General features: G+C 55.8%; 8 protein-coding genes across 8 annotated transcripts; 4 read left to right on the top strand and 4 right to left on the bottom strand.

The window, feature by feature from the left end:
- Positions 1-3,183: 3,183 nt before the first annotated feature.
- C8Q71DRAFT_760742 (uncharacterized protein) lies at positions 3,184-4,718 on the bottom strand. Its single transcript, XM_047923842.1, has 2 exons — positions 4,567-4,718; positions 3,184-4,500 (listed from the first exon to the last, which is right to left on the bottom strand). The coding sequence occupies exon 2, from the start codon at positions 4,400-4,402 to the stop codon at positions 3,602-3,604; it is 801 nt and encodes a 266-aa protein (XP_047778413.1). The 5' UTR covers positions 4,403-4,500; positions 4,567-4,718; the 3' UTR covers positions 3,184-3,601.
- Positions 4,719-5,097: 379 nt separating this feature from the next.
- On the top strand, positions 5,098-6,729 carry C8Q71DRAFT_67561 (uncharacterized protein). Its single transcript, XM_047919707.1, has 7 exons — positions 5,098-5,231; positions 5,290-5,402; positions 5,465-5,474; positions 6,050-6,317; positions 6,369-6,423; positions 6,475-6,557; positions 6,611-6,729. The coding sequence occupies exons 2-6, from the start codon at positions 5,291-5,293 to the stop codon at positions 6,486-6,488; spliced, it is 459 nt and encodes a 152-aa protein (XP_047778412.1). The 5' UTR covers positions 5,098-5,231; position 5,290; the 3' UTR covers positions 6,489-6,557; positions 6,611-6,729.
- A 550-nt stretch (positions 6,730-7,279) lies between these two features.
- C8Q71DRAFT_67429 (caspase domain-containing protein) lies at positions 7,280-9,845 on the top strand. Its single transcript, XM_047919693.1, has 16 exons — positions 7,280-7,725; positions 7,790-7,869; positions 7,927-7,987; positions 8,039-8,101; positions 8,158-8,216; positions 8,264-8,314; positions 8,366-8,402; positions 8,453-8,539; positions 8,592-8,606; positions 8,671-9,044; positions 9,105-9,173; positions 9,226-9,244; positions 9,298-9,343; positions 9,406-9,517; positions 9,579-9,599; positions 9,653-9,845. The coding sequence occupies exons 1-16, from the start codon at positions 7,548-7,550 to the stop codon at positions 9,680-9,682; spliced, it is 1,302 nt and encodes a 433-aa protein (XP_047778411.1). The 5' UTR covers positions 7,280-7,547; the 3' UTR covers positions 9,683-9,845.
- Positions 9,846-10,868: 1,023 nt separating this feature from the next.
- On the top strand, positions 10,869-12,364 carry C8Q71DRAFT_858136 (uncharacterized protein; the record flags this gene model as incomplete). Its single annotated transcript, XM_047927485.1, has 3 exons — positions 10,869-11,130; positions 11,186-11,269; positions 11,322-12,364. 3 exons carry the CDS (start codon positions 10,869-10,871, stop codon positions 12,362-12,364), a joined length of 1,389 nt encoding a protein of 462 aa, XP_047778410.1.
- A 3,027-nt stretch (positions 12,365-15,391) lies between these two features.
- Positions 15,392-17,099, bottom strand: C8Q71DRAFT_67139 (uncharacterized protein). The gene is made up of 6 exons (XM_047919669.1): positions 16,868-17,099; positions 16,575-16,814; positions 16,124-16,526; positions 15,678-16,061; positions 15,508-15,624; positions 15,392-15,447 (listed from the first exon to the last, which is right to left on the bottom strand). The coding sequence occupies exons 2-5, from the start codon at positions 16,724-16,726 to the stop codon at positions 15,535-15,537; spliced, it is 1,029 nt and encodes a 342-aa protein (XP_047778409.1). The 5' UTR covers positions 16,727-16,814; positions 16,868-17,099; the 3' UTR covers positions 15,392-15,447; positions 15,508-15,534.
- On the bottom strand, positions 17,100-19,899 carry C8Q71DRAFT_67156 (uncharacterized protein). The gene is made up of 10 exons (XM_047919670.1): positions 19,624-19,899; positions 19,172-19,562; positions 18,722-19,108; positions 18,497-18,666; positions 18,280-18,441; positions 18,134-18,223; positions 17,919-18,065; positions 17,698-17,862; positions 17,518-17,640; positions 17,100-17,465 (listed from the first exon to the last, which is right to left on the bottom strand). The coding sequence occupies exons 1-10, from the start codon at positions 19,779-19,781 to the stop codon at positions 17,420-17,422; spliced, it is 1,839 nt and encodes a 612-aa protein (XP_047778408.1). The 5' UTR covers positions 19,782-19,899; the 3' UTR covers positions 17,100-17,419.
- An 887-nt stretch (positions 19,900-20,786) lies between these two features.
- Positions 20,787-23,164, top strand: C8Q71DRAFT_760683 (aspartic peptidase domain-containing protein). Its single transcript, XM_047923841.1, has 11 exons — positions 20,787-21,141; positions 21,205-21,394; positions 21,451-21,523; positions 21,583-21,661; positions 21,714-21,810; positions 21,864-21,999; positions 22,056-22,108; positions 22,173-22,287; positions 22,334-22,452; positions 22,514-22,620; positions 22,682-23,164. Exons 1-11 carry the CDS (start codon positions 20,917-20,919, stop codon positions 23,060-23,062), a joined length of 1,575 nt encoding a protein of 524 aa, XP_047778407.1. The 5' UTR covers positions 20,787-20,916; the 3' UTR covers positions 23,063-23,164.
- A 43-nt stretch (positions 23,165-23,207) lies between these two features.
- Positions 23,208-25,321, bottom strand: C8Q71DRAFT_708439 (glycoside hydrolase; the record flags this gene model as incomplete). The annotated part of the gene is made up of 6 exons (XM_047920619.1): positions 23,208-23,269; positions 23,330-23,554; positions 23,616-24,416; positions 24,475-24,622; positions 24,915-25,108; positions 25,171-25,321. The coding sequence occupies 6 exons, from the start codon at positions 25,319-25,321 to the stop codon at positions 23,208-23,210; spliced, it is 1,581 nt and encodes a 526-aa protein (XP_047778406.1).
- Between the last annotated feature and the right edge of the window lie 959 nt (positions 25,322-26,280).

Raw genomic sequence — 26,280 nt, 5'->3', positions numbered from 1 at the left:
TTTGTGTACGAGCATCACGGGCTATACTCGCTCCGCGTGATACGACGCGAGCGCGGCCAACATTGCATGATTGCGGGCTGAGATCTGTAGTGAGAGATGACATCAACGCGCGAGCAATCGTTACCAAGTCTTGTGCGAAGCCGAAGAGCAGCTATGCGCCAACCCGAGCTCGTCTTCCAGTTCCGAGTCGAAGGCTGATTCGTTGTATTGAGCACGGGGGTCGCGTGCTGAGACATGTGGATAGCGGAGGAGACGGAAAGAATGTCTGCGCAGATGAGGACAGGAGCGCGTAAGCATTATTGACACAAGACGCAGCGTGGCGCAGACCGTGCAGCCTGCAGAAACGTCGGGAGCCCGGTTATGGGTATGTCTATCCATCCCGCAGTAGTAGGCAAAGCTGCCAGGTGGCTACTACGGGAGACGCCAATGGACTTTATGGCCAGGTATCTGCGCTTCAGCGTTTGCGCGTACATCATACCACGACGGGGGTATGCAACGCAGTTCTGCGAGGGCCTCCGGACTCAGCGCAGCCGACAAGAGATGCCGATGCACTTGCCGTGTAAGGGTCTCGGTTAACCATATATGGCGTATCGATCCCCGCAGCATAGGATATGACATAGGCAATGGAGCGGACAGGGCGCTCGGAGGCTGAAGAGCTGGTAGCTGTCGAACCTTGCTACGTATGACATAGCCTGCATGTTGTGAACCTCCGCCACAACCATGAGCGCGTGACAATAAGACGTGGCTTGTGATAGCGTAGCAGCCACCGATAGTCCAGGTCCCAGGAATATGCATCGGGCGCGAAACGACGACGGCGCATGCGTACACGGCCTCTGTCGTCAGGCCATCCGCGAAAGCAGTAAGGCAGTGTCAGGTTCGGTTCGCTGTTGCCACACTGGCGTACCATGCCTTGGACCGCCAACACTTAGCACTAGCCACGTTGAGGATCAGGACCACTTACCGCTGAGGCACTGCACAACGTCGGCCGCGCGTTCAGTTGACAGTGGGACATAGCAGTGACAACACCGCATACGTCAGGCTAGGACCCTGACAATAGACGGGAAGGCCTGATGCTCATCCGGACACATAACGTGGATGCTCGGGCCCTCAGGCCTCAGGCCTGATCCCGACCGAACGAAAGGGTGCGTCGCGCTGGCCAAGGCATGATGCAACTGTTCGGACGTCGGCACCCGGGCTGCACTGTTGATCACGAATATGTGGTAAGCCATGCGTTGGGACCGACAGACAAGCCGAAGTACTGACCCAGGATTGTCCGGACAAAGATATCGCGCTCAGAATCATCCGGACTTACAGGTCGACTTCGAACCCGGGATCATACCCTGTTTTCTGCCTCCCGAGTCCGGACAGAAGTGCGCTTGCATGACCAGAGGCTTCATTCCATCCGGACGAAAAACTCAGCTCGGGATCTGGCCTCTCGGCCTTTTGTCAGGGGTCCTAGGCAACCAGGCTCTTTTGAGCCACTCCGGAGGGATATAGCGCGACGTCGTTCGAGTCAACGCCAGTGGTATGCGGAAGCGTATGACGACCTGCGAATTCTGAAACGATTGACGTGCGAACCTGACGTGGCGCAGCTCATGAAACACCGACGGGAAAAGCGCTTCGACTCGGACGAGGGCTTACCTCCACGTTTCTCGGTATCTTGATTCCGTAATGAGACTGTCTTTGGGACGTCTTTTTCTGGGTTTCCCAGGTCATTCGAGACGAGCTGCGCTGCCAATTGCACGCGTAGGGCCTAGAAGTGAGAGTTCTCGACGATTGTATGAAGCGGTCGCCGGTCGCAACCTGCGCACGCTAGCGCTGATATGATGATGATCGAGCGGGTGACGCTGGTAGACGGTCACATGATCATGATATAGCACATCGCGTCGATGCGTCCGAGACGGACTCGGAGAGGCGCGACTCTAGCTCCCTGAAATGAGCTGAACACGACAATATGGAAGGTAACATATGAAGCATTCGATGGGGAATAGGCATCTGCTCATGAGTTTCATTAATCCTTGAACATCGCAGGGTCTGGCGTGCATTTGGCAAATTCTTGACACCAATTTCCTTCGTCCATGACACCGGCCAGATGATACCATATTGGTTCACGATGAGCCCGGTAATGGCATTTTGTATCCACTCTCGAGTTGTTCACATCGCGCCTCGCGGCTCGAGGCTCTGAGAACATCTTGACTGGCGTCCTTCGCCAACCGAATTTGTTCCGTTGCAACGGATAACTTGAACATGCGCGTTGAACTTGCGTTGAACAGGGAAGAACGGGCAAAAGCATCACCGCACCGGGTGGTCTAGACCCTGCCAGAGCATCGGGGAGCACAGCTGTGATTAGAATGGCCAGTAAACAACGCGTATGATAGGTCCGGAAGAGGCAAGACGCGTATAAGTATCATGCCGGACGGTGATGGTCGTATGCGCCAAAGCACATATGACCCACTGCAGCCGCAGCGTGGCCTGTTCTGGCTGCCTAAGCAGTATATATATCATCGTGCTGAGGAGCACTTTTGCTCCGATGCGGAACAGCGCGTGGCTCACGAAAGGTGTTCAGTACCAGGTTGCTGCGGGACCCTGAGGGCGCAATGGCAGTTGGAGTGTCTAGTACGTCAAGAACAAGATCAGCGCGCCCAAAAACGTCGAGACGCGGGGGTCTATGGCTGCAAGATACGCACGGGATGCAAGCCGCCCCACGCCGGCAGTCACGGAACGCAAACAATCGACTTCACCAGTCGCCGATTGACCGGTCAGCTCGGACCTCCTCCATCGGGCTGGCGCTGAAAGCATGAAAGCATCACTGCGCTCCTGCTACAACAATGCGGCGTAGTTCGACGGAGGTGCATCTCGCCGGTCGTTTTGGTTGTACGGAATGGACAAATATGCTACAACGGAGGGATTAGTTCCTCGGGACGCCGGACGGATTTGGCGGAGCGTACCTGCGGCTTCGTTCATTTATTAGGCTAACCGGCCCAGATCTTCATCCACGTCATAAACATGCGTCCGAATCTTCGCACAGTCGTCCGAGCGTGAGTGCGTCCCATTCAACGGAACGTGAGGCTCGGACGGGTCCGACTCGTGCTGCCAGGTGGTAACGAACGAGCAGGCATACCATATCGGGCGATCGCTGCTGGATCGCCTAGCCAATCACGGAGCGCCTAGTCGAACCGCAGCGGAGGTCATGGCGACGTGTCATTTCGTTACAGTGACAAGTACAAGTAGACGACAAGTACAATAACTTAGCGCTACCAAGTGCGAGGGGAAAAATTACAGTGATTGTTGCTTTTGTGTTCGACGAGTTCGGGAGTCTATGCGGGGTATGGGGGGAGAGTACCGTACAATAATATGCGCTTCGTCGTCAATGGGAAACCGTGTACACCGAGGAGAAATCGAACGCAAGGGGTTTTCTTCTACAGTTATGCAGTCCATGATCGTTGTCTGGAGTCCGTCGTCAATCGTCGCCGGCGTCGCCATCATAGTCGTCGCCGTGATCGTGGTCGTCACCGCCGTCGCGGGGTGGTCGCAAATAAGGAATAAGTCAAGTCGCCATATGCAGCGCAGCGCAGCACACATGCCGTGCCACTGCGCCGCATCATGCCATGGCGAGCTGCAGCGCCCACACCTCGCCGAGGCCCTTGCCGTTGAGCGCCGCGCCGCTCATGACGATGGACAGACCCGCGAAACGGCGCAGGTCCATGAGGAAGTCGACGCGCTTGACACCCTTCTGCTTCTCCTCCGCCCGTGAGCGCGCGTCGGGCAGCATCTTATGGCGCGCGTGGAACGCGCTATGGACGCGCACACGCGTGTCCGGCGGGAGCACGCCCACCTCGGTCTCGGTGACCGCCAGTCGGAGCATCCGATAGAGCGCGTGCAGGACGTCCCCGACCGAGACGAAGTGTGTCCGCGAGGGCGTGATGGTGATCGACCACGGGAGCATGTCGCAGATGATTGTCAGCGACGGGAGCCCGGGGTGGGTCGCGGGCTCCGCCAGCAACGCGGGGTTGAGAGGTGAGGGCGAGCCGTACGTGGTGGGGACGTTTGCTGCCGACGGCGGGAGGATGAGGTCCCATGCGAGCGCGGTGCGCGGCGCGGCGAGGACGGGATGTATCATGACATGCCCGGCGACGTAGGGCAGTGAGCCGAAGGACGACGGCGAGCCGGGCACATACTGCAGTGGGTACTTGGGAGATAGCTGCGCGTATGCGAGCTGTGGGGGAGTGATGATCCCGACCGACGACGGCAACGACACGTCCGAGTGGACAGGTGATGGCGTTGGCGGCACCTCGAAGTGCTTCGGGGGCGGCGTCGGGGGGATGTCGAAGTGAACGCGCTTCGTCGTGCCAGGCATAGCGAAGTCGGGATGTAGAGGACTGGGATAGTTTAGAGGGGTCATGGCTAGGCAGACATGATAGTTATATAAGACCGGTAACAAGGGTGGTGAGGGAGTGTCGTCGAGCTGTGTTTGGTTGTCGGGAGCGGAATGATTTATGGCTGGCACAGCAACACATCCCCCTGACGTGAGTCAACGTCTGTCACACCCCGAGTTCCACCACTTGCCTTCTATGCGAAGTGTGCCATATTTGCGCCAGTTCCTGCTTGATTTCGGGCGAGAGTTGCCTTGCAAGGCGAGATCTGGCGGGGAAGGGATGTTGGGATGAAGAAAAAGTACCTCGGCGCCAGCAGCGTACTTACCAGAAGAGGACAATTACGTAAGCCGTGCGCACAGCTACCGCAACGCCGCTCATAACCACTGGCACTTGGCAGTGGCACTCTCGCCGCTCGGACATAATGCGCAGAAGACCAGACCGGCACAAGACCCTTGAAGTTGCTGCGGGTGGCTGCGATCTGGACGGGACTGCGATTGCAAGTTGTACGGATTCTCCTCGACGAATATGGCACTGACTTGAGGTTGTCTCGCGGCTCTCGCCGAGCTATGATAGATTGGTGAACCATCTGTTCATCTGCCGCGGTTCCACCCTCTGGATTTGGAACATACACCTTCGCGTTCCCAGCACGCGAGTGACCGAACGCTAATAATGACAGGAATGGGCAAGTCGTGACAATGTATAGGACTGATCAGTGCAGGTTGTGACAGATCCATACAATGGGTCCAGAGCTCTCGCTTCCACGGCGATTGGCAGCGCAGCTCGTCTCGAGTGACTTGTCACACACCAGGAGGAGTTGTCTGATATCACGGAATCAAGATGCCGAGAAACGTGGAGGTAAGCTTTCGTCGAAACGCTATTGCTGTCGGTGTTTAATGACCTGCACCACGTCAAGTATGAACGTCAATCGTTTCAGAACTCGCAGGTCGTCCCACGCTCACCTTGCACCACTGGCGCCGACGACGCTGCGCTGCATCCTTGAAGCGGGATGCTCACAAGAGCCCAGATGTACGCGGTGCTGTCATTGCTATGTCCCGCCGTCAACTGAGCGCGCAGCCTAAGTTGCGCAGTGCCTCAGCGGTAAGTGATCCTAATCCTCGACGTGGCTGATGCCCAAGTTTGGTGGTCCATTGAATGACACGTTAGTGGAGCGATACCGAACCCAATTTGACACCGTCTGACCGCTTCCATGGATGGACTGATAACGGCGGTCGTGCGCACGCGTGCGCTGTCTGCGTTTCGCGCCCGATGCATCCTTCGCGTCACTTCTATCCCAAGCCACGTCTTACTGCGAGGCTTCCTCTGGCACGCGCTCATGGTTGTGGCGGCGGCTCATGGCATATTCCTTCCGCCCGTCCGCGTAGCAAGGTCTGACAACGACCAGCTCTTTGGGCCCGAGCGCCGTGCCCGCTCGAGCTCCATTGCCATATGTCATGCCTATGCTGCGGGACTCACCACTCTATATCCGGTTAACTGATACCCTTACACGGCAAGTGCGTCGGGATCTCTTGTCGGCTGCGCTGACTCCGGAGACCCTCGCACTACCGCTTTATCCCCGTCGTGGTGCGATGTGCGCTCGTGGGCACATGAGCAATCGTCCTCCTAGTTCGTCGACGTGGCCCACAGCCTACCGCATGTTTGACAAACGTACCCAGGCTCCTGACGGCCGTGTCTGTCTGCACCTTCTTGCTTAAGCCGGAACGAGCTCGCATCGAGCCTATATCGGTGACGCTTACGCGCTCCTGTCCTCCTCCAATTTCACCTGTGCAGGCATTCATTTGGCTGTCACCCTTGTTTTGTTCGCTATCGGCACGGCTCGAGTGCGATCCGTGGACCTCAATACAACGAACCAGCTTTCGACACGGAACTGGAAGACGAGCTCGGGTTGGCGCACAGCTGCTATTCGGCTTTGCGCAAGACTTGGTAACGATCGCTTGCGTATTGATGTCATCTCGTACTAAGTAAAGATCTCAGCCCGGAGTCATGCAATGTTCGTTGCACTCGCATCGAAACATGCTCAACGAACACAGTGAGCCGAGATGCTCGTACAGAAAGGCCAACGCAGATGGGGTCGTGGCAGAACAGAGTACCTAGCCAACGTCCAGCCTGGTGATACACGCGGCCAGCTGCGCTGGGCTATGAAACTGTCGCGGTTCCTTCCGCGTTCGTTTTGGTCCAGCGATGTTCAACAGTGATGTTCCTGATGATGATCCCAGCAATTGCAGACGTCGCGTTTCTCAACGTCTTGATGCTTCGAGAGCTTCTCCGGTACATTCTGTCGCGTTAAATTATTCGTCAGACATCTTCGAGCACGTATGTTGATCGTGAAGTAGTGTCTGCGTTCGGTGAGTCTCCCACAACGTGTCGCGCCCGACACTGATTCTTACTTGCAGAGGCTCCGTCAATGCACAGCTGATCGGTCGATATCCACCTGCGCGTTGATATCCTGATGTGCAAGCGCTGCAGCTGGCATCATCCAGTATGTGATCTACACCGCAAGCAAAATGGCACACGATGCCGGACCTGGTGGCATGACTGCTTACTTGCTCTCCTGGGCTAGGCTCCATGTAACAGAAACGCTACACAAACCCCACGAACGGTGTAGATTAATCGTAGTTGTTGGGACTAACCTTCCTTTGGCGACTAGGCGCAGCCAGGCACGCTTGACGCACTTTTCAGTTTCCTGGCCCTGACGCGGACACACCAGAGCGACTTGGTACATGCTCCGCAAGACCAATCTAACTCGCTGTGGCCCACTAGCTCAGGCCACGGAATGCTTGTCAATGTTCCACCATCAAGCACACGTACTCATGCGCTGCTCCCAACGTCGATATCGGGCCACGTGGAGGAGGACGCCGACGCGCCAGGCTGGGAACAATGCGGTTTGACTGAACCTTCTCAGCTTGAAACGCGTCCCCGCCCCAGTGTTTCATCAATGCAAAGAGCCGTCGGCCGCACTTCGAGTTCTCGGTGCACGAGCCTGTCATGATCGGAGCTCGCACTCAACGTTCAACACCAGTTGCCATCGTTGCCTTGTGCTGCAGACTCGTCCTGATATGATGAACTGCGACAGTGTTCGAAGTTGCGCCACGCACCGCGACCATATAGTCTGATGCCTGTACGCGCGCAGACAGACTCATCTCACTCGCAACCATGAAGATCGGTGCATTGTACAAGCGCACGACCGACTCAGAACATCGCCAGGGTGCGAGGAAAGCACTGCTGATTGGCATCAACTACGACACGCAGGCTTCGCGGGATCCTGACAGCACTGCCACGGCCTTGCTCAATTGCCATCGGGATATTGTGGCTATGCGGAAGCTACTCATTGGTGAGTGAACGTCGAGGACAGTATAGCGGATTCGCTTACCCGTCATTCGACTATTGCTACGCAGATTGCTACAGCTACAAGGCATCTGATATCGTGGTTATGCTCGATGCCGACAACTATCTGCAGCCTACGCACAACAATATGGTCTTACCACTTACCCCGCCTGCTTCAAGTCGAAATATTGACCTGTGATCTGCGCAGATCCTTGCTATGGATGACTTGGTGAAGGGCGCTCGTCCTGGCGATCGCTTGGTCTTCATGTGTGAGTCGCCCGCCGTCAACTTGCATGGTTTCTTCCTCAAGTGCCCCTTAGTCGCCGGACACTGTTGTCAGATTCCATGTCATCACCACAGCGAGGCAGACGACTTCGATGAAGGTCCGTGCTCGTAACTGTACCATCCATTTGGCACTTCAATCTGACGTTACTTGTAGCACTTATGCCCATGGATCATGAAGGGACGCGAAACAAAGCAAAACTTATCATCGACAACGTACGTCGTGCATACATCTGCTGGAACTTACTTTGAGCGTCTACCAGCACCTGCGTCAGCGACTCGTGAACCCACTGAGTCCGGGAGTCCGACTTACCGTAAGACCTTGATCGTCGGCACATACCACTGAACTGATGGATCTGCCGTAGGCGATCCTTGACGCTTGTCATTCGGGAACTCTCCTCGGTGAGCCAGAGTACCCTTGTTCTTTCAGCAATCATTTGACACATGCGCAGATCTAGATCATTACATGTGCAATATGGTATATACACCTAGGATCTCTCGTGGACCTCGAGGGTCTGGCTCGTGGAGACAGGCCGTTCGTAAGTTGACACGCTGTCATATCCGACACTTGACACTTACCCCAGCTCTCAGAACGCAAGACCGCTAGTGAGTGTCTCGCAATTGTCACAAACCTCCGAGACGCATAACATTGCATCACGCCCTTCATCAGTAGTGCCTCCGCCGCCGCAGAAACAGAAGACAAAACCTCGCCGCCGATTCTCCGCCCCGCCACGTATGTCGTCTATGGACCACATCTTCTCCGTCTTCCGCGACTCCGTGCCGCAAGTCGACCGCACGCCAACGTTCCTCTCCCAGAGTAGGCTGTCCGTAGTATCAGAGGCCGAGTCTAGCGACGCCCCCGGTGCGCCTGAACCTCGCAAAGGTCGGGTTATTGCGCGAGCGACAAGGACCCTCGTCAGACCGTGGAAAGAGGCGTTTGCGTTGGTGATACGGAGGTATCAATCACCATCGCCCGTGCCTAGCATACGGTGCGATGGATGGTGCGTGCCTACGAGTGCGAGTATGAAATCTGTTCCGCGAGTGGTACGTGGATTGCATTGATTCACGGTTATGAATACCTTTCTAACATCGTATGCCGCGAAGATCTCCATAGCAGCATGCGGTGACCCACAGCAGACGTGGGAGGATCCGAGGGGCCGTTCTATGTCGATGGTAAGTCTATGTCTTGTTGTGTATCGCGTGCGAGACTGATTTTCGGGTAAAGACTCTCGTAGAAGAACTACGTGAGTGAACAGACATCCGCCACATGTGATTGACCTGACATCTCATTATTCAGGACGTAATCCGCATCCTGTGTTGAAGGATCTTGTTATGAGACTGATGTGCGTGGTGTAGCTTTAAGGTGATCACTGACAAGTGGACTCAGCGAAATATCATCGAATAGGCATGCTCGGGATAATGTCTCCCTGCGACTACATGCCGCTGCAAAGCGACAACGCAAGAAAGGACACGACTCGTCGTGCGTTCTGGACGGCGTCAACTTCCAGGACGTACAGGTGAGCACGTCGGGTAAGATGATGATCTGCGCTAGACTGATAGACTTGTTATCCGCTGCAGGTTGGAAGCCAAGAGAAATTGGTAGGATTATGTCCGAGATGCGCTCATTCTTATCTCATTAACGAACCTTGTAGGACATGGAGGTGATCGTCTTCGAGTTCTGATCGTCTCATTGCCTAGAAGGCGGAAAGTGGCTACTTAGCATAAAAGCTCTGCGAAGCTGCGTCAGGATGGAATTAGGATACTACTATTGATAGATCTGTAGTTCGTTACGCTAAGCACCACATATAATCGACACGATCCGCTGCTCCCTTACACCGACACGTGACCGCGTTCATTCAAGTTGTGCGGTCCGGGTAAACGGACTCGGACGTCGCGGCTCGCGACTCGCCGTGTCTGCGGTAAGCTGTGTCTACGTATACACGCCTCGCTGGGAGGAACAATCTGAGCACCTAAATCGTGTAGGTGGGCTTTTACGGACTCGAAGCTGAGGAAGTTTTGTGAGTAAGTTGAAGAATAAGAGACTGTCGTGGTGGCAGCCTTGTTTGGCCTCGGTTGCGCGAGCGTCGGCGCCACTGGCGGCGTCGGTGCAACGGAGGCTAGCCCCTGCCCACAACTTGACAAACTTGTTACACAACCTTCTTGTTCTAAGCCTCGATGCTTGTCGACTATTGTACTCGAGTGCCGCTGTCTATGACCGATTGGCCCCTTGGAGGAGAACGCGGCACAAAAACATCGCTTAGCAACATGCCAGAATACATAAGGCCGCAGGCGGAGTAGGGGCGAACAGTTGATGTCTGTGGACGATGTGTCCACCGTTGGCCCTGAAAAGTATGGTTTTTAAGGAGGATTGTGCCAGTGCCGTGTACTAAGTCCTTATATCCCTCTCGCTCTAGAGAACGAGCTTCATAGCCTGCCGGCCTACTACGGGTCTGCCTACGCAAGCTAGCAGCAACACCGCGTAGGATCGTGTCCCACTGGAATCTCACCCAGATTTGGATGCGTTGGCCCTCTTGCTTTCCTTGCCTCAGCCGTAATTGTATCCCGACATACGGAGTTAGCACCTGCTCGTGTCCCAGGTGCGCTGCGGAGCGCGGGGAGACTTGGCATAGACCAATGTCGGTGACCTTCAACGATCGTTTGCAACGCGACGACCATACACATCACACGCCGCAGCACCGTAATGCACATCCTGATCGAGGCATCCTTCATAATGCTCACGAGGGGTCGTGGCATCGAGCGGAACTGCCGCCACATCTGTTTAGGGATGCCTCGGCCTCTCAGTCTGGGATGCAGCCCCTTCCTCCTTGGGCGATTCCCGGTGCAACCCCTTCGCCTGACTTCCCGCCCATGAGTGCGGCGATGCCTCCCTCGCATTCCGTACCTTCGCCACATCGCTCAAGCGTGCCGCCACACCTGTTCAGGGATGCGCCAGTCGCCGGTCCCTCTTCTTCACGTTTTCAACCATATCATCCTGTACCTCCTCGCTCGGAGCCACAGCCGCGGACGCCTCGAACGTCTCAACGCCCTCCTGGCATGCCGCCGCATCTATTTCGCGACGCACCACAATCATCTACAGCTCTACGGCCTCCTCCCTCAGCTCCCGGCGTAGGTGAGACTGCGAGTCACTATCCCTGAGACATGTACTCATGCAAGTGCTACAACAGATCCGTGGGCACCAAGGTCTCATGGGACGCGTAATCCTCGATTACCACCCCACTTGTTCCGGGATCGCCACCATCCGTATACACGTATGTATCGCTACATGTGGCTCTAGACTCCCCTGATACATGTGTTGAATAGCGAATGCACAACACTCTTCAGGGCCGTTCGCGGTTCCTCTGCCGCCACGACCGCCATCTGCTGCCGGCCCCCAGGCATCAGCAGGCGCGGGCACGGTATTTGTACCGACCTTCATACCCGCCATGGTGCCCATGCCGACTCCAGTCCCTGCATATGCGACACTCCTGGCCGCGCCTATGGGCGTCCCTCAGCCCATTCTACTCCCGCCCGCGCTCCCTCATGTTCAACCTGCGACGCCACTGATGACCCCTCCTCCTGCATTTTGGATGCCTCATCCGTACCCACATCCCAACATCTCGCCACATGCGTTTTGGGGCCCTAACTTGTTCAACGGTCCCCGAGCATGGCCTACGTCGCCGTTTAGCCCGGCCGCAGTGGCGACATTGACGGGCGGCTGGCCCCTCCCAGGAGCCTTCCCGTCAGATGGGGCTCCGGCGGCGTGGCCCCCGACGCCCAGTCGGACGGATCAGGCGGACTCGCCAATACTGCTCTGTCCCTGGTTGGTTCCGAATCCAGCGATGCCGTCCATGCCGCACGTCGCCTGGGACATCACGCAGCATCCGACGACAGCGCGATGGGCGACTGGGCGACATGTCTGGGTACCACTGTCGCAGCGGTTCAACCAGGTGGCGACCTACCCCGAGGTGCGCACGATGCATATCCATTGCGACATCGGGTTGGCGAGCGTGCGCTGGGGGCCGATCGTCATCGAGAAGAGCAGCGCCATCACTCTCGGCGACATACTCTTCGCAATCCACGACTTCTTCCAGAGGCGGATGTCGGAGGAGGATGTCAACCTCGTGTCATCGCTACGGCCGGGCAACCGCGAACGGATGTACGAGGCGTTCTGGAGACGGTGTCGGACGAGTCACGCCCTCGAGGGGTACGAGTATCGGCAAGGAATGAAACGCGCGGACTGTCTGCAGGACCAGACGGCTTGGTGGGGGACGTGGATCGCTGTTCGTCCTGACAACAGGTGGTACCTGAACCTAGGCCTGCAATCTATACACGACAATCCTCACCTTGGTCATCGAGCGCCTTGATCACCCTCGTCGCATCCCCCGCCACTTTGCGCATCTACGTCTCTATCACTGGGTTCTTATTTTTCTGTTATCTTATGCTCTGCTGCTCTCTTGGTGCTTGCTATGTCGCAAGGTTTGGACGCTATTGTGATGCTCTGACGCTTTTGAATGTCCCTACTTAGCGACAACTACTTAGCGACGACTCATAACGAACGAATGATACATGTACTATTGTTACGACTTACGATCTCATGTATCGTTAGACTTGCGATATCCGATGTACTCTTAATGATACTTAGGATGAGGGTCATCGAGTAACCCTATCGCGAAGCACTCGAGCATAGGCAGACTCTATATTATAGACCCGGGACCCCCTCATTGCTTAGTAGTAATATACTCTCCTGCGCGCCAGATCCCGGACCCTTGCGACCACGCCAAGACCGCGCGGACATCGTACATACTCACTGTGTCTATCCCTGGGTCACCCACTGGGTCTCCCCTTCACTTAGACCACTGCACCTGCGAAGACCTGCGACTTCCAGCACCTCGCTCTCGAACATGCCCATGCACAGAGCTAGTATGACGATGATATCATGATATGGCTTGCACCTTCCCACCTTCGCCCGGTTCTTCATTGAGTGTGGTGCGTTGGCACAGGAACTCTGTGGAAGCAGAGTTGTCAGTCAGCCAGTTGTACAACTGTGCAGCAATGCCCTCGTGCCCATTCCTCGGCCTGAGCACTCAACTTGAACTCTCGCGTCGAACCGCACGCTGCGCACTGGCCGCCTCGTAGTCACGAACACTGTCGCCACCGTCGCCGCCTACTTCGACGACTCGCAGCGTCAGGCGACCAAGGACACGGGCACTATCGCCGGTCTCAACGTTATCCGTATCATCAACGAGCCAACGGCGGCGGCGCACATTGCGTCCTGCCGCAGCTACACGCGCTGCTTTGGCAAAGCTTGCAGGTATGTGCAAGCAATTCACTATTGCCCAGTGGAATTGACGAAGGCTCGAGGGCGAGAGCAGGTCAGTAGTGCCTTATCCGTGGTCTCGGGCGCGACAGCTAGCAATCAGCCCATTTTGTCTAGACTCTCACGGAAAGCAATTCACCCATGCTGGCAGTCCTAATGGATGGTTGGTTGTGGATTGATATATGTGGGATAAGCCACGCGCTGATGTCATTTGTCCCGGTAGGAAGGTCGCCTTCACACTCGCAGAACATGCGAGCATGAAGCACACGGCAACGGCGAGCACGCACGGCAGAGGTACCGCGTGCCAGTGTGAACACACCCGACGAGTTCAGCACGGTCGCCGGCACAGCGAAACACAGGGAGGAGGGCATGGGCGCAGGCGCAGGCGAGCGGATGGCAGACACAGAGTGCAGCAACAAAAAGGACACGACACGCACGACGACCGCGAGCACGCAGGGCGAATGCCCAGCGCGCAAACGCGACCGACGAACGGACTGCGCGCGGTCCATACGTACGTCCCGACCCCACCTCTCTCACGACTACGACGCATGCGCTGCTATGGCCAGTGCACTTGAACCTCCGCCCGCCTCTGCCGCACACCTCACAGCCCGCTGCCTACCTCCCGTTAACGCTCCCGTACCTCCAACAAGCAACAGGCCCTCAAGGCAACTACGAGGTAGGGCAACCTCTCCGCGCTCCTCCGCAGCCAGTCAGTCCTCGCTGACCCAACGAACGAGGATCGCCGCGCCCGCGCTCAACGCAGCGACGCTCGACCCTCCAGTGAAGCACTGCGCGAGTATGTCAAGCCCGCATCCTCAAGCAATGCAATGACCGCCGAGGGCACAGCATGCGTGCTCAAGCCGCGTAACTGCGAGTCCACCAGATCCTCACCACAATGCCTTGGTCTGCCCCCTCTCACCCACTTGCCCACAAATTCACTCGTGCACCCGCGAACCCGTGTCTACCCGCGCATGACCCGTACGCGCTGCAGCGGCTCTGTACCCGGACGGGTACGGGTACACCTCAGGACACCCGTGCGTTGACCCATGCTCTGCCCTACTTGGCATGGCGCAGGGGACGCGCAACTGCGTCCTTCATCTGGCTGGCGGGCGCTCTACTCATCTCAACCGGGGATGACGGGCTCGAGCGACAGTATCCCAAAAGCGCCGCTCGAGGCTTGAGTTGAGGCAGTCGAGCGGGTAGACTCGCAGGCAGTTGATCAGGCAGACGCGGGGGCGGTGGGTATGTGGGCGAACGGGGCGTGGGCGAACGGGGCGTGGGCGAACGGGGCGTGGGCGAACAGACAAATGGGAGCGTGGGTGAGCGGGTGCGCAGGTCAGACAGCCTGAGGTGGGGGAGTTATCGCGATGCGCGCAACGGTTGCCGTTCGGCGCAATGGTACGAACCGCGACACGAATATGGACCGACACCTGGCGAGCAAAGCGTCGGACAGGGAGGGCGGATATGTGGACGGACAGACAGGCAAAAGCATACCGAGTACTAGCCAGTAGTCTACATTATAATTGTACTGTATGTACTAGTACCACGCCACATGCCCGCGCGACCCCAACGCAAGCGGTGGTGAGTTGACCTTGTCTCTGCCCATCATAACCTTGAGCTGCTACGTTTGCTGAGCAGACATCATGACGGATAGTATTGTCACTCGTTCTAAGGGAACTGAACAAGGTCCCCAATCAAGCCGCCGGGAAGGCACGAAACACCCGGCTGGTTCGACTTCCATTAGCAAAGCTCGGAAGGAGGAGAAGGAAGAACATATGACCAGTGAGTTCATACGGAACATAGTCACTTGTACAAAGAAGTGTACTCTGTTCCAGCTGTCCGCAGGAAGGCATTAGAGATGACGGAAAAAGAAGACTCGGACAAATTGGGCAACAAAGGACCATACAGGCAAAATAAGAGGCTGCGTGTTGAGGAGCAAGGTTCTGACAAGGATGTGTGTACTACTATGCAGGTCGATGGTGAGGATGAGGTCAACAATGAGGATAAGGATGAGGATGAGGATGAGGATGAGGATGAGGATGGTTACGTACCTTATAGGATAACTTAATGCGCAATGATTGACAATGAGGTCACAACAGATGGTCCGTGCGGCAAAAGCGAAACCTAAGGCTGCGACCGTTATGACGTCCGACATCAGTGAATGAAAGCAGATAACGGATCAGCACTCACACAGACAGTATGTGAAGGGTCAATGCACTAGATGCTCATACCAGATGCAACGTTAATGGGTATTGTTGTGCTCATCTTGTGGAACCGGTCGAACTTCACCCGGATGTGTACCAAATACTGCGGCACGCTCTTCAATAGCATTCACGAGGGGAACAAATTGCGGCGCATACCTGTATCTCAACTTCATGCCCAAGACGTGAGAATCTGAACGCAGAAGGACATCGCAGGCGGAACACTGAGGTGAAGACGGACTCCTGCTTCCACCGACCCTTCACGCCCAAGTCGTCGATGGGGTACCACTCATCTGGGAAGCGCTCGATGTCGACAGAACCCCACAGTGAGGAGAGCGGCAATATATACGTCCGGTCGAACGTCCGCGATTTGACGCGAACACTTTGCCTCAGGGTGAGTTTCACTTCGTGCGGTTTGAATGGCGGACTGGGCCAGATCCGCCTGTCGTAGGTACGTGGCAGGGGCCGACTGACAGTGGCGATAGACAGAGCAAATGGGATAGCGGAAGATAGCGGTAGTACAGGGATGGCAGGATATGTGAACTACGAATCCACTTAGAGCCCCTTTCCTGAGAGGGTGATGACAAACGCAGCTGTGCACTCACTTCCAACTGAACATCCGCGTGGGCACCCCATAGCCCCTTGCGAATACGTCGTCTGGCTGTCTTTGTGGCCCACGGGCCTTGCCAACCACCCTTTAGCTTTGCCCGGAGTGGCGCGCCTACGGCATCAGACGTGACGACCTTGAACGAACAATCGACCTTCTCGTGCAGTCGGAGCATGCTACTCCGTACGCCGATAGCCTCGACCTTGTAGTCGACCCGAACAACGGTGCCGCCAGTTGAGACGTAGCACGAGGGTGGTACATCGGCAGGTAGTTCTAAGTTGAAGGGGATCCGGAGAAAGTGGGTTCCAGCCGGAGGGTAGCGCTCTCGTTTCCAGAGGGACTTGCTCTCGTAGACAAGGAGAATGTCCTCCTTCCCACAGCCGTGACGGCGTGAATAGGAGCTTCAAGCTGTGTCAGCGCATACTCGGTGGAATGTCGAGGAGACGTACATGTGCATGATCCCTCTCAAGTCCACGCGCACTTCATCCAACGGGTCATCTCGCACAGAACGAAGGTTCAGCGCAACCGCGCCTCGAATAGGTTGTCCAGCAATGCATGTGTGATGAGCAAGGACGAGGTGTAGTGGTGGCTTCGAAGTCATCGCGGCAGACCCGCAGCCTGAGTCGACTACTAGCAACAACCCAGTACTTTACACTGGCTAGATATATCTCCCCGAGGCTAGGGAACAGCTTCAAGGTCAGTCAGAGACGCCGCATCAATTCAATCTTAATTTGACACTCACAGGGTCTACGTACGACAGACGTGATTCCGCGCTGACGAGGCGACCAGATGGTTTGTACTAGGTGTTGTGCGGTCAATGCACGGGATCGCAGGTCAGTATCAAGTACAGCCCTAGTGGGTCAACTGATCGCTTAGTCTACGGTCAACCCACTTTGCGAATGCAGAGGGATGGTAGTTTGACTGCCCGAGCTTTCGTGCCAGTGGCATGCCAATCAAAATCATGGCTGATGCAGATGCATCACTCGGGAACCCCTTGCCGTGAGAGTGAGTACTGGCAGGACGCGCGATAGGCTATAGCTTGGGAGGTGCCACTCTATCACAGAGCATCTTTCGTGCGGCCCCACACGTCTTTAGAACCGACGTCTGTCATCGAGGCTATCTGGGATGCAGCGGGTAGGCATATATGACCCGTTCTGAGGCGACAGATCAACTAGTATGAGATACATAGGTATACACGCACCAGGTAAGTGAATGCAAGACGAGTGCTAGATAGCAGAAGCACGGAGCAATCACACCATCACTGGGAGAAGCGGATGTAGAGCATTGATGCGCGCTACTCCTCGTAGGGTGGGGGTCCGTCGTCGAGACTGTCGCCATACCTGCCTCCTGCACTCAGCGGAGCTGTACCGAGACAGCATGACAACGACGTACGAAGGCAGATCCGCCGACTCCGCTTCCTCCGGGCGATTCGTTTCGAACGTGGGTGCCGGGCGCCGGCGTGCAGGACGTCTAGAGGTCGTAAGGACTGCGCCGTAATCCGCGCCGAACATATTTCTATTACACGATTCAGCTCAATAGCCTGCATATAGCCAACATGTGATCAGAACTTACTCGGGTACGTCAGCGGCCCCGTAGTTTCGAACACGACTGCCTCGTGCAGATGTACTTGACTCGGCGCTTACGGGACGAGCGTTTCCGGATGGAGGTGCTGGTTGCCTGCGAGCTGGCCGTCTAGGAGTCGCGGGGACACCTCTGAAATCTCCAGTGAACATGTCCCTGACGTATAGTCGTACTCAACAGTGCGAAAGAGGTACGTCTGGATGTGAACTTACTCAGGTAAGTCGGCAAGTCCGAAGTTCCGCACGTAGCCACTTCGCGCGATGGATGCCCTTGCGGGACTTGCAGATCGGACTTGCCGCAGAGGTATGGGGCGTTCGTGGCTGGTACTCCTGAGTCTTGAAGCAGATTCGAAGAGCGCGCTGTATTGTAATTTGTGGCCAGACCGAGTCAGCGAGTATTTCAGTCTAACACAGACAACGAAACGCACATGGAGTTGTCCAGTAACTCTAGGCTTCTTGTGTACCCGTGCCCAGGCGCCCCGGACGCAGAAGCACCAGTGCCAGGCATAAACCAGCTCCTACATAAACATGTTGTGAGCGATTATTGACCAGCAACAATATCTCCTGGACCGACATTGGGAGGTCATGCTGCTCCAGACGAGCAGTGAGCCTGCTGTCCTGATCACTTGCTGTGGTCGGACAAGGCGGTCTCGTTTCGGGTGCAGTGATCACACGACGCAGAGGGTTTGACGAGTTGCTCTCAAAGGAAGCGCCTGGGACAGAAAGAAACCAATCCCTGCGACGTTTACTTTGTCAAGCTTGTCAGCATAGAAATACATATAAGCGCTCACATAGGAGGCTCAACTCGGTCTATCCCAGCGTGTGATCGTGCGGCTTCCGTTGTTGACAAAGAGGCGGGTTTGTCGCGTGAGCCCGGTCCCACGCTAGAACCAATGATGACCGGCACGTCCAGGTCAAGACTGTAATGTGACCCAAAGTGAACATTGAGGTGGATCGAATACTAAGGAGCGACTGTTCAGCTGCGTCGGCAGAGCAACAGCACCATAACACGTTACCTCGACGCGGACTTCACTCGTACCAGCACTCGAGTAGGCGAATGTAGGTGTGTTTGACGGCATAAAAGACGACCTGAGGGGCATTTCTTGCTTCCATTTGCCTGTCGTGTCGCTCCCTTCGGTCGGGATCCATTCCTTGTCAAACGGCCCGACTTCCACAGCGCCCCACAGTGACTTGACCGGCGTGGTGAATACATGGCTTTCCGAGCCGATGCGGGAGTAGACCCGTTGTCGCAGTTCAGCGAGAATTTCACGAGGCTGAGTTGGCGGAGATGGCCATATCCTACCGTCGTCGTCCCGCGACATCAAGGAGCTGACAGTGACGACATGCAGCTTGAAAGGGATGTTCGAATTTGTAGGCAGAGCAGGCGACGATGGGTACGTCAACTGCGAACATAGGAACGTCGGTACAGTTCACTGCCATAAGAGGTAGGAATCCGGCTTACGCACGTTCAACGTGGCATCCCCGACAAGACCATGTACTCTGCGAAATCGTTTAGAAATGGTCTTTGTCGTCCAAGGTTCATTCCAGCCTTGAGCTAGTCGCAGACTAATCTGCGAGCTTTCCGGGTCATTCTGAACGACGGTCACAGTAGATTCTACTCGTTCACTCCGGATTCCCGAACGATCTGGAGCAGCCTCGACGGAATAGCTGATCCGGACACTGATTCCCTCGTCACTGAAGTCGAACGAGGGAGGTAGATTGTCCGGCAGCTTGAACCTGAACGGGACGGTGAGGATGCCTGACGACGGGGAAGGCATCCCTCGTTTCCAGAGCAAAATGCTTTGCTGTAGAAGGGAGATCGTGTCTGTGAGCGTAGGCCCATGACGGTTGAGCGTCCTATATGAATCATTGATTCGTCAGAACCGTAGCTAGGCATAGACTCAGAATAGCACCATACGTGGTCAAGAAGCCTTTCAAGTGAGCGTGCACTTCTCCTACCCTCTCTTCTCCCAAGGCTGGAAGGTCCAGGCGCACAGTACCTTCACTAACATCGCCTGTAACGACAGGTTCTTGCGACAAGGAAATGCGGATTGCGGAGAGATAGGAGCCCGACATGCAGAGAAGATTGTTGCCGCATTTTCAGAGCAGCGCCACTTTCAATGACGACTGTCACAGCCACCGCAGGACATTTCCTCATCTGGTAAGTATTGGTACTGACAGTGCTTATGTACTCATCCACGTACTTAGCTACAGCCTAAGTACTTACCCGGTACCGTCTACTTAGGCGCAACACTGGTACATACTCAAACTGCGCCATTCGTAAGCCTACAGGTATGCCCGCCCGGCCCCGACTCAAGCACAATCACCGCTCGAATGCCACGTCATGCGGGTCGACGCTCGCTGATATGATCTTGTTCACAGCTTCCCGAGACCTCGCATCGTCGCACTTTCTTCCGGTTTACACGATCTGCGCTCGAGTGCAGGGCGTCGCCGGCTTCGCCTCGCTCGGTGACCCACTCGGTTTCATTCGACGCCCATTCGACGCTCCTATCCGGCGGTGTCCGGAGCGCACCTTCGGATCACAGCTTCTTTGCTGCACGAAGCGGGCTGTTCGTCGTGAGGACCTCATAGGACTCAGGAGTATGAGCGGAAGACAATTTGAATGTTGCTTTGAGCGTACACAAGTTCATGGTCTAGCAGAAGGAGATGTCAGGTAGGAGACACAGTGTATGTACCGTACCCAACGTGTTGACTGCAATCCAATTTAGAAAGAGCATGGACGAATATGAATTGAATATGTACAGCTTGGATCATGATCTGGATCAGTGAGCACTGGCCAGCGGCGTCACGGCGCTTTTTGCGCGGTGATGCAGACTGTCGGCCACTTGAAGTCGTTCGCCGATGCTAACGGTCAAGCTCAGCATCCGTGTTCAATAACAGGCATTATCGCCAAGCAGAAGTAGTCCGAACAAGTTCAACAGACTCAAATCGAGGTAGGTTGGAAGGCGCAATTTATTGTGACATGAGGCGGAAATGAAGGACATGCGGGGCAAGCGTGGGACGGACGCTCAAGAGTCGTTGGTTGCTGCACCGCTACCGCCCGATGCATGCAATGGAAGTGTCAGACAGTAATGGGGTGCAGCCGTAGCCGGCAGGATCCCGTTGAGTGATGGCCACCGCCCATCTGTCCCTTCATAAGGCCAGTCGCTTCGACCTCCCAGGAACATCCCACCGCCCTGGGTGAACGACCATGTATCAACGTCTTCTGTCCTTTTCCTTCCTCGCTAGTACTGTCCTTTCCTCTGCTTTTGCTATTCACATTCCCCTTCGAAGAGGCTTTGTCAGCAGTCGCGATGATAGCCCACACAAAGTCACTGTCACCAAGTCATCGACGTCGAACGACCTCTCTGGCTTCGTCAACTATGGGGATTTTCGCTACATTGGCAACATCACTATCGCTGGGCAGTCGTATGAGGTGTGTTTTATCCTGCGTATACGTTTGTGAACGATGTCTAATATGCATGTATTCGCATTGCAGGTAATCTTGGATACTGGCAGTCCTGACCTGTGGGTCGTGACGGATTCAGCATTGCCCGGCGCCGTGAACACCTCTGTCTCTGTGAAACTGAATTACGGTACCGATGCCGCCGACGGGTCTTCGATCCACGGCGACATCTTCACAGCCGAAGTCGAGTTCGCTGGCTTCACCATCGCGCAGCAAGCGTACAGTGAGTGTCCCAGTCGCGAACCCGTGGCTCATCGAGCGATGTTGACGTATTGTCAGTCGATGTCCAGAACTCAACAGTCTCGGATGGTCTCGTGGCTCCTGGGATCAGCGGGCTCATTGGCCTTAGCCCGTCAGTACACATTGCACCAATTCGGGATCGGTGCAGTGGACTCACCATCGTAACTACAGATTGACGGAAACCAGCCCGGTCGCGAGTCAACTCAAGGAGGCTAACTACAACGCAAGCGGCTACAACACACTGCAGAACGTGAGTTGTACATCGAGTAGCATAGCCATAACTCAGCATGCCCTGGACGCAGATCTTCTTCAACGACCCCAGCATCCAGCCACAGTTCACTATCCTGATGTCTCGCAACGACGGCCTGAATGAAACATCCGGCGGCGCCTTCACCATTGGTAGAGCCCTCGTACTTTGCGGTGTCTGGCGCAATGCTCACTGTGGTTGATAGGTGACCCCGTCCCGGAACTGGCGTCCATCCAGGATACGCCCATCCTGCCGGTGGGCAGTGACAGCCCGCTGATAGCTCAACATTGGACTGTACACATGGATGCCATCATCATCAACGGGCAGTGGTACAACACCAGGTCTGTTCGGTCTCAGATGGGTCGAGGATCAACTGCTGACTTGCGTCTTCATGCAGCTCGAGCGGCGCAGCTAACCTCTCTGCAATCCTCGACACTGGTACCCCGACCGGTAAGCTTCACCATTGGTTTGTCCGCGCAGAAGGACAGTGTTGACCCTTGTTCTCCATCTCTAGCATTGGTCGACCCCAGGTTCGTGGACATCATGTACGGCGCGAACGCGGAACAAATCGATACGGACTACTCGGTCGTGGACTGCAATGCGCAGGTCAACATTTCCCTTGTCTTTGGGTAAGCCGGCCAGAACATGCTGTCGTACGTCCACTGACTTCGACAGTGAGAACGAATTCCCGATCAACCCGATCGACGCGATACAGCCAGTTGCCCTCGCCAAAAACGGTTCGCTGATCTGCAAGGGAGCAATTGGTCGCCTCGCAGGTAGCTTCCCCGATGGGTGTAGGTGTTCATTGTCTTCCTGCATGCTGCTACTTCGGGTTGACCACTGTCGGGTATCCAGCATTGCTCCTCGGCGACACGTTCCTCCGAAACGCATACACCCTGTACAACCTCAACATCGGCAACAGCTCTCAAGCTGAGATCGGGCCATACGTGCAGATGCTCAGCGTGAGTGCGCTTATTGTGACAGCGTAGCCGGGGTCTAACCAGTTATGATGGCTTCGTGTAGACCACCGACGCCGAAGCCGCAGCCCAGGAGTTCGCGCAGGCGAACCAGGAGAGGCTATCCGCCTTCGCCGCCGCCCTATCCGAGAACTCGACGTCGTCCAGCTCGGGCTCAGATGACGACGACGATCTCTCAGTCGCGGGGGGAGTCTCGTCTCCATCAGCCTCCTCGTCGTCTTCAGACGACTACTCCGCTTTGATGCGCAACTCCTACATTATCATCGGGCTTATGGCTGGGGCGTTGTTCCTCCTGATCGTCATCGCCGCGATGCTGGTCCGTAGAGCACGAGCGAGCCCACAGAGGACGTACAGGCCGGTCGGCGCTGAGAAGTCCGATCAACTGCCCTTGCAGTACGAGACGTTTGCCGCTACTTACAAAGACTGAAATGGACAGACAGACAAGCTGTATTTATTCGATGCATGGTACTCACCCGGGCGCATTTAGTGTTCACCTTCAATTTATTCTACGTTTCTTTTCAAGCCTTCGAGACATGACGCTCTGACCCGACATTTGCTATGCTTCATGCAAGCTAGCAATACGTCCGCACGAAGTCTTCACGAGCCGATGATACGCCCTGAGAGAAGCCGTGTTCTGCATCGACATCATGAGCACGAGCATTGGTATCAAACCCCACCACGCATGGCGACTCACCGTACTCCCAAACGTTCCCACTACCCTTCTTGCTGATGTATTCCTGGCTTCGTCGCTTCGCCCACGGACCCTTGAAGCCAAGTTCGGAGATGAAGCCGGCGCGCTGCGTATGGGAAGAGATGAAGAAGAAATGCCACGCATCTTCCCAGCCCTCTGTGAACCCGTCCGCGAACCGCCAGTGCTCGTAGTTTCCTGGGAACTGAGACCAAAAGGAGCTGTGTTCGCCTGTTCGGAGGTGCGGGACGTCGGCAGGGCTTCTCTAGGTACTAGCGATGATGTCACTCACCTAAAGCCACGTCTCTTGCCTGATCTCTCCGTGCGGTGCGTTCGGGATCGTCTACAACCGGTCTGTTCGTTCTTAGCCCGACCGAGCTCGGAAACACGTTTGCGGCCACGGCATCTCTCAACGACCAGCCCTTGTCTCCGTATTGTTTCTTGTACGTCCAGAAGAACCAGCCCGCACAAAAGCGATCGTACAGTTGCAGCTGAGCATCCACGTATTCGCGTCTGGCGTGATCCTCATCACCTATACCTTGAAGAGAGCCAGGATTGAGACCGCAGGACCACTCGCCGACTATCATAGCGCAACCTGCACCCTCGAGCTTCTGCGAGACACGCGCGAACATCTGGGGTGCCCATTCGTTCGGGTCGGACAGGGCACGCGCGTGCTGCGAGACAGGTGTAGAGATGTCTTGCTCAGTGAAGCAGCGATACAGGTGATGGTCAAGCACGACGAACGGCACTCCGGACTTGCTAAGGAACTCCACGTATTGATCCGTCATCCAGGCGTCACCGATGCACAGAGGTATACTTGAGTCAATGCTACGCAGCGCGCGGAAGGCGTCGAGGTACCATCGCTCGAGCGAAGCGTTCTGCGGCCCGGGCTGCGGCTCGTTGAGAAGCTCGATGCCGACGACGTTGGGCAGCGGAGGGTTGTGTGAACGTGTGAATGCTATGAGCTGGGAAAGCAGGACGGAGAGGACGTGGATCGTGTGAGGCATGTTATGAGGATTCGTGAAGAACGCTGGCTCCGAAGACGACCCAGAGTGCGCGTCGGCATTTTGTTTACCCGGAGCAGCGTGTAGGTCTGCATGGCTTTGATGAGCTCGACTCCCTACGTGCTCAGCGGACGAACGTTGACTCACCGATGAGAACCCCCAGACCGTACCGATGCGCGGTAGCGATGGCTTTTGTTATTCTGCTCCAGGCCCCGTCGAATACGTGGCCGAGCTGGGCGAAGTCGGTGCCCTGCAGGACTGTCTGATCGACGCCGCATATGTGATAGAAGCCAATCTGCGTTGAGGTACATAAACATCTTGTAAGTACCGCGAATCACATGTTTTGTAACGTGTCCACCTGTCGCGTCGCGGTGATGCGAGTGCTACCGTTTGCGCCTCGAAGCTGGGAGCCTCTACGACACGCGCATCATGGCTGGCAATGCCGAGAATCGGCCCGCCATCCCGAAATGCTCTGCGCAGATCCCTTCCCACTGGGACGAGTGTTTCGACACATATCATGACAATGACGAGCAGGTCTCACGACAGGACGCGAAATGGAGCAGGGAGGAAGCAGAAGAAGCGCGTACCGGCAAGCGGACTGTATTAAATCCTCTGTCGGCAATCCACGCCCAGTCCTCCTCGGTAATCCAGGTGTCCCAATGCCGCTCGAGCACCTCTTTGGCGTGGGACCCGCGCGCGACGTCGAGATCGCTTTGTGCGGGGCCATCGGCGGAACGGAAAGGCGCATCTGCGATCCATCGCTCGAGAACAAACCAAGAGCCTGCATAATGGAATGATCAATCGATCGAGTTACGAGACGATACAGCAGGAACGGATGCGGACCGAGATTAACTCCGCGCTGCTGTCGATAGCTGTACAGATCGACGTCGGTAAACGACGTAGATGGCAGAGCCTGGACTGGTGGAAGTGTCTCTGCGCGCGTTTCGCGCTGGGGATGGAGATGTTGTTTCAGAGCGTTGGCGACCTTGTGCATGCTGGTGGTGTAAAGAGAAGAGTCAGTCGTTGTGCGTCTTTGTGCGTGCGGACAAGCCTCCAGCCTCACCCTAGTGACGTCATTTCGCTACCCGTCATATGACCGCGTTGTATTCCACCTGCTATTACAGTTGTCAGTCCCTGCAATATATGGGCTCACAGTAAAGTGCTTTTACAGGCAGAGAATTCGCATAACATGCGATCAAGCGACGCCTTACACAATATTACCATCCCAACACGGAGACCTCATCAAGGTCCCACAGAGACCAGACAGACCTTGCTCTTCACCGGAAGGGTCCTCAATGCCAGCCGGGTATTTGCTTCACGAGATCCACGCAAGCAAAGAGTCAAGCTTCCGACTCCCATCTGCCTCACACAGTAGCCCTGTTCGACCTGCGTGCAACCGGCGTGTAAGCCACTACACAAAGAAGAAAGCTAGCCGACGCACCAGGCATCACAAAGCAATACACACGCTGGTAGGAACCTGCGTGGTGTATAAAGCCAGCGGCGAGCCTGAATCTACCAGTTGCAAGGTGATTATCACCTCTTAGCGGGAGTAAAAGAACACAGAGGGACGCACCACAATAATGCCCGCGTTGCCGCAGGCAGTGATCACTGTGACGAACACTGCCGCCGTACATACCATTTTGGCGGACCGTAGCAGGCGATAACAGCGAGAGCCTTTGCCTTTGCGTTCGTCAGAATCGCTGTGCTAAACGAGCGACAGCATCGTAACGGGGGTTCACCTGGCACGGGCGCGCGATTCACGTCGGTAGCTGCCCACTATATTACAAGCCTACTTACGTCGAAATGCGGCCAAAATGTACTTCTGAGGGTCTCAACACAAGAGACTTAGCAACATAGACCTGGAGGCAGTTTCATAGCGGCTGAAGCCCTCGTTCAATAGGCGAGTAAGGAGAACGTTAACTTACTGCAGCTGAGAGGGTCTACGTCACGGTC

The sequence above is a fragment of the Rhodofomes roseus genome, assembly GCF_022264815.1.
Source record: "Rhodofomes roseus strain CIRM-BRFM 1785 chromosome Unknown C8Q71scaffold_11, whole genome shotgun sequence".
Lineage (NCBI taxonomy): Eukaryota > Fungi > Basidiomycota > Agaricomycetes > Polyporales > Fomitopsidaceae > Rhodofomes > Rhodofomes roseus.
This window is presented reverse-complemented; position numbering and strand designations above follow the sequence as displayed.

What these genes read in the sequence shown, in the direction of transcription:
- C8Q71DRAFT_760742 (XM_047923842.1), bottom strand. Translation starts at nt 4,402, where the DNA reads ATGACCCCTCTAAACTATCCCAGTCCTCTACATCCCGACTTCGCTATG.
- C8Q71DRAFT_67139 (XM_047919669.1), bottom strand. Translation starts at nt 16,726, where the DNA reads ATGACTTCGAAGCCACCACTACACCTCGTCCTTGCTCATCACACATGC. An exon ending in ACGCGGATGTTCAGTTGGAA is followed by an intron (nt 16,062 to 16,123) that starts GTGAGTGCACAG and finishes GTGGATTCGTAG; the next exon opens with TTCACATATCCTGCCATCCC. An exon ending in GGCATGAAGTTGAGATACAG is followed by an intron (nt 15,625 to 15,677) that starts GTATGCGCCGCA and finishes AGCGTGCCGCAG; the next exon opens with TATTTGGTACACATCCGGGT.
- C8Q71DRAFT_67429 (XM_047919693.1), top strand. Translation starts at nt 7,548, where the DNA reads ATGAAGATCGGTGCATTGTACAAGCGCACGACCGACTCAGAACATCGC. An exon ending in CGATCGCTTGGTCTTCATGT is followed by an intron (nt 7,988 to 8,038) that starts GTGAGTCGCCCG and finishes AGTGCCCCTTAG; the next exon opens with TCGCCGGACACTGTTGTCAG. An exon ending in GGCAGACGACTTCGATGAAG is followed by an intron (nt 8,102 to 8,157) that starts GTCCGTGCTCGT and finishes CGTTACTTGTAG; the next exon opens with CACTTATGCCCATGGATCAT.
- C8Q71DRAFT_67561 (XM_047919707.1), top strand. Translation starts at nt 5,291, where the DNA reads ATGAACGTCAATCGTTTCAGAACTCGCAGGTCGTCCCACGCTCACCTT. An exon ending in TCGGCTTTGCGCAAGACTTG is followed by an intron (nt 6,318 to 6,368) that starts GTAACGATCGCT and finishes TAAAGATCTCAG; the next exon opens with CCCGGAGTCATGCAATGTTC.
- C8Q71DRAFT_760683 (XM_047923841.1), top strand. Translation starts at nt 20,917, where the DNA reads ATGTATCAACGTCTTCTGTCCTTTTCCTTCCTCGCTAGTACTGTCCTT. An exon ending in GGGCTCATTGGCCTTAGCCC is followed by an intron (nt 21,524 to 21,582) that starts GTCAGTACACAT and finishes TCGTAACTACAG; the next exon opens with ATTGACGGAAACCAGCCCGG. An exon ending in CGGCGGCGCCTTCACCATTG is followed by an intron (nt 21,811 to 21,863) that starts GTAGAGCCCTCG and finishes TGTGGTTGATAG; the next exon opens with GTGACCCCGTCCCGGAACTG.
- C8Q71DRAFT_67156 (XM_047919670.1), bottom strand. Translation starts at nt 19,781, where the DNA reads ATGTCGGGCTCCTATCTCTCCGCAATCCGCATTTCCTTGTCGCAAGAA. An exon ending in TTGAAAGGCTTCTTGACCAC is followed by an intron (nt 19,563 to 19,623) that starts GTATGGTGCTAT and finishes TGATTCATATAG; the next exon opens with GACGCTCAACCGTCATGGGC. An exon ending in TCGGGGATGCCACGTTGAAC is followed by an intron (nt 19,109 to 19,171) that starts GTGCGTAAGCCG and finishes CTATGTTCGCAG; the next exon opens with TTGACGTACCCATCGTCGCC.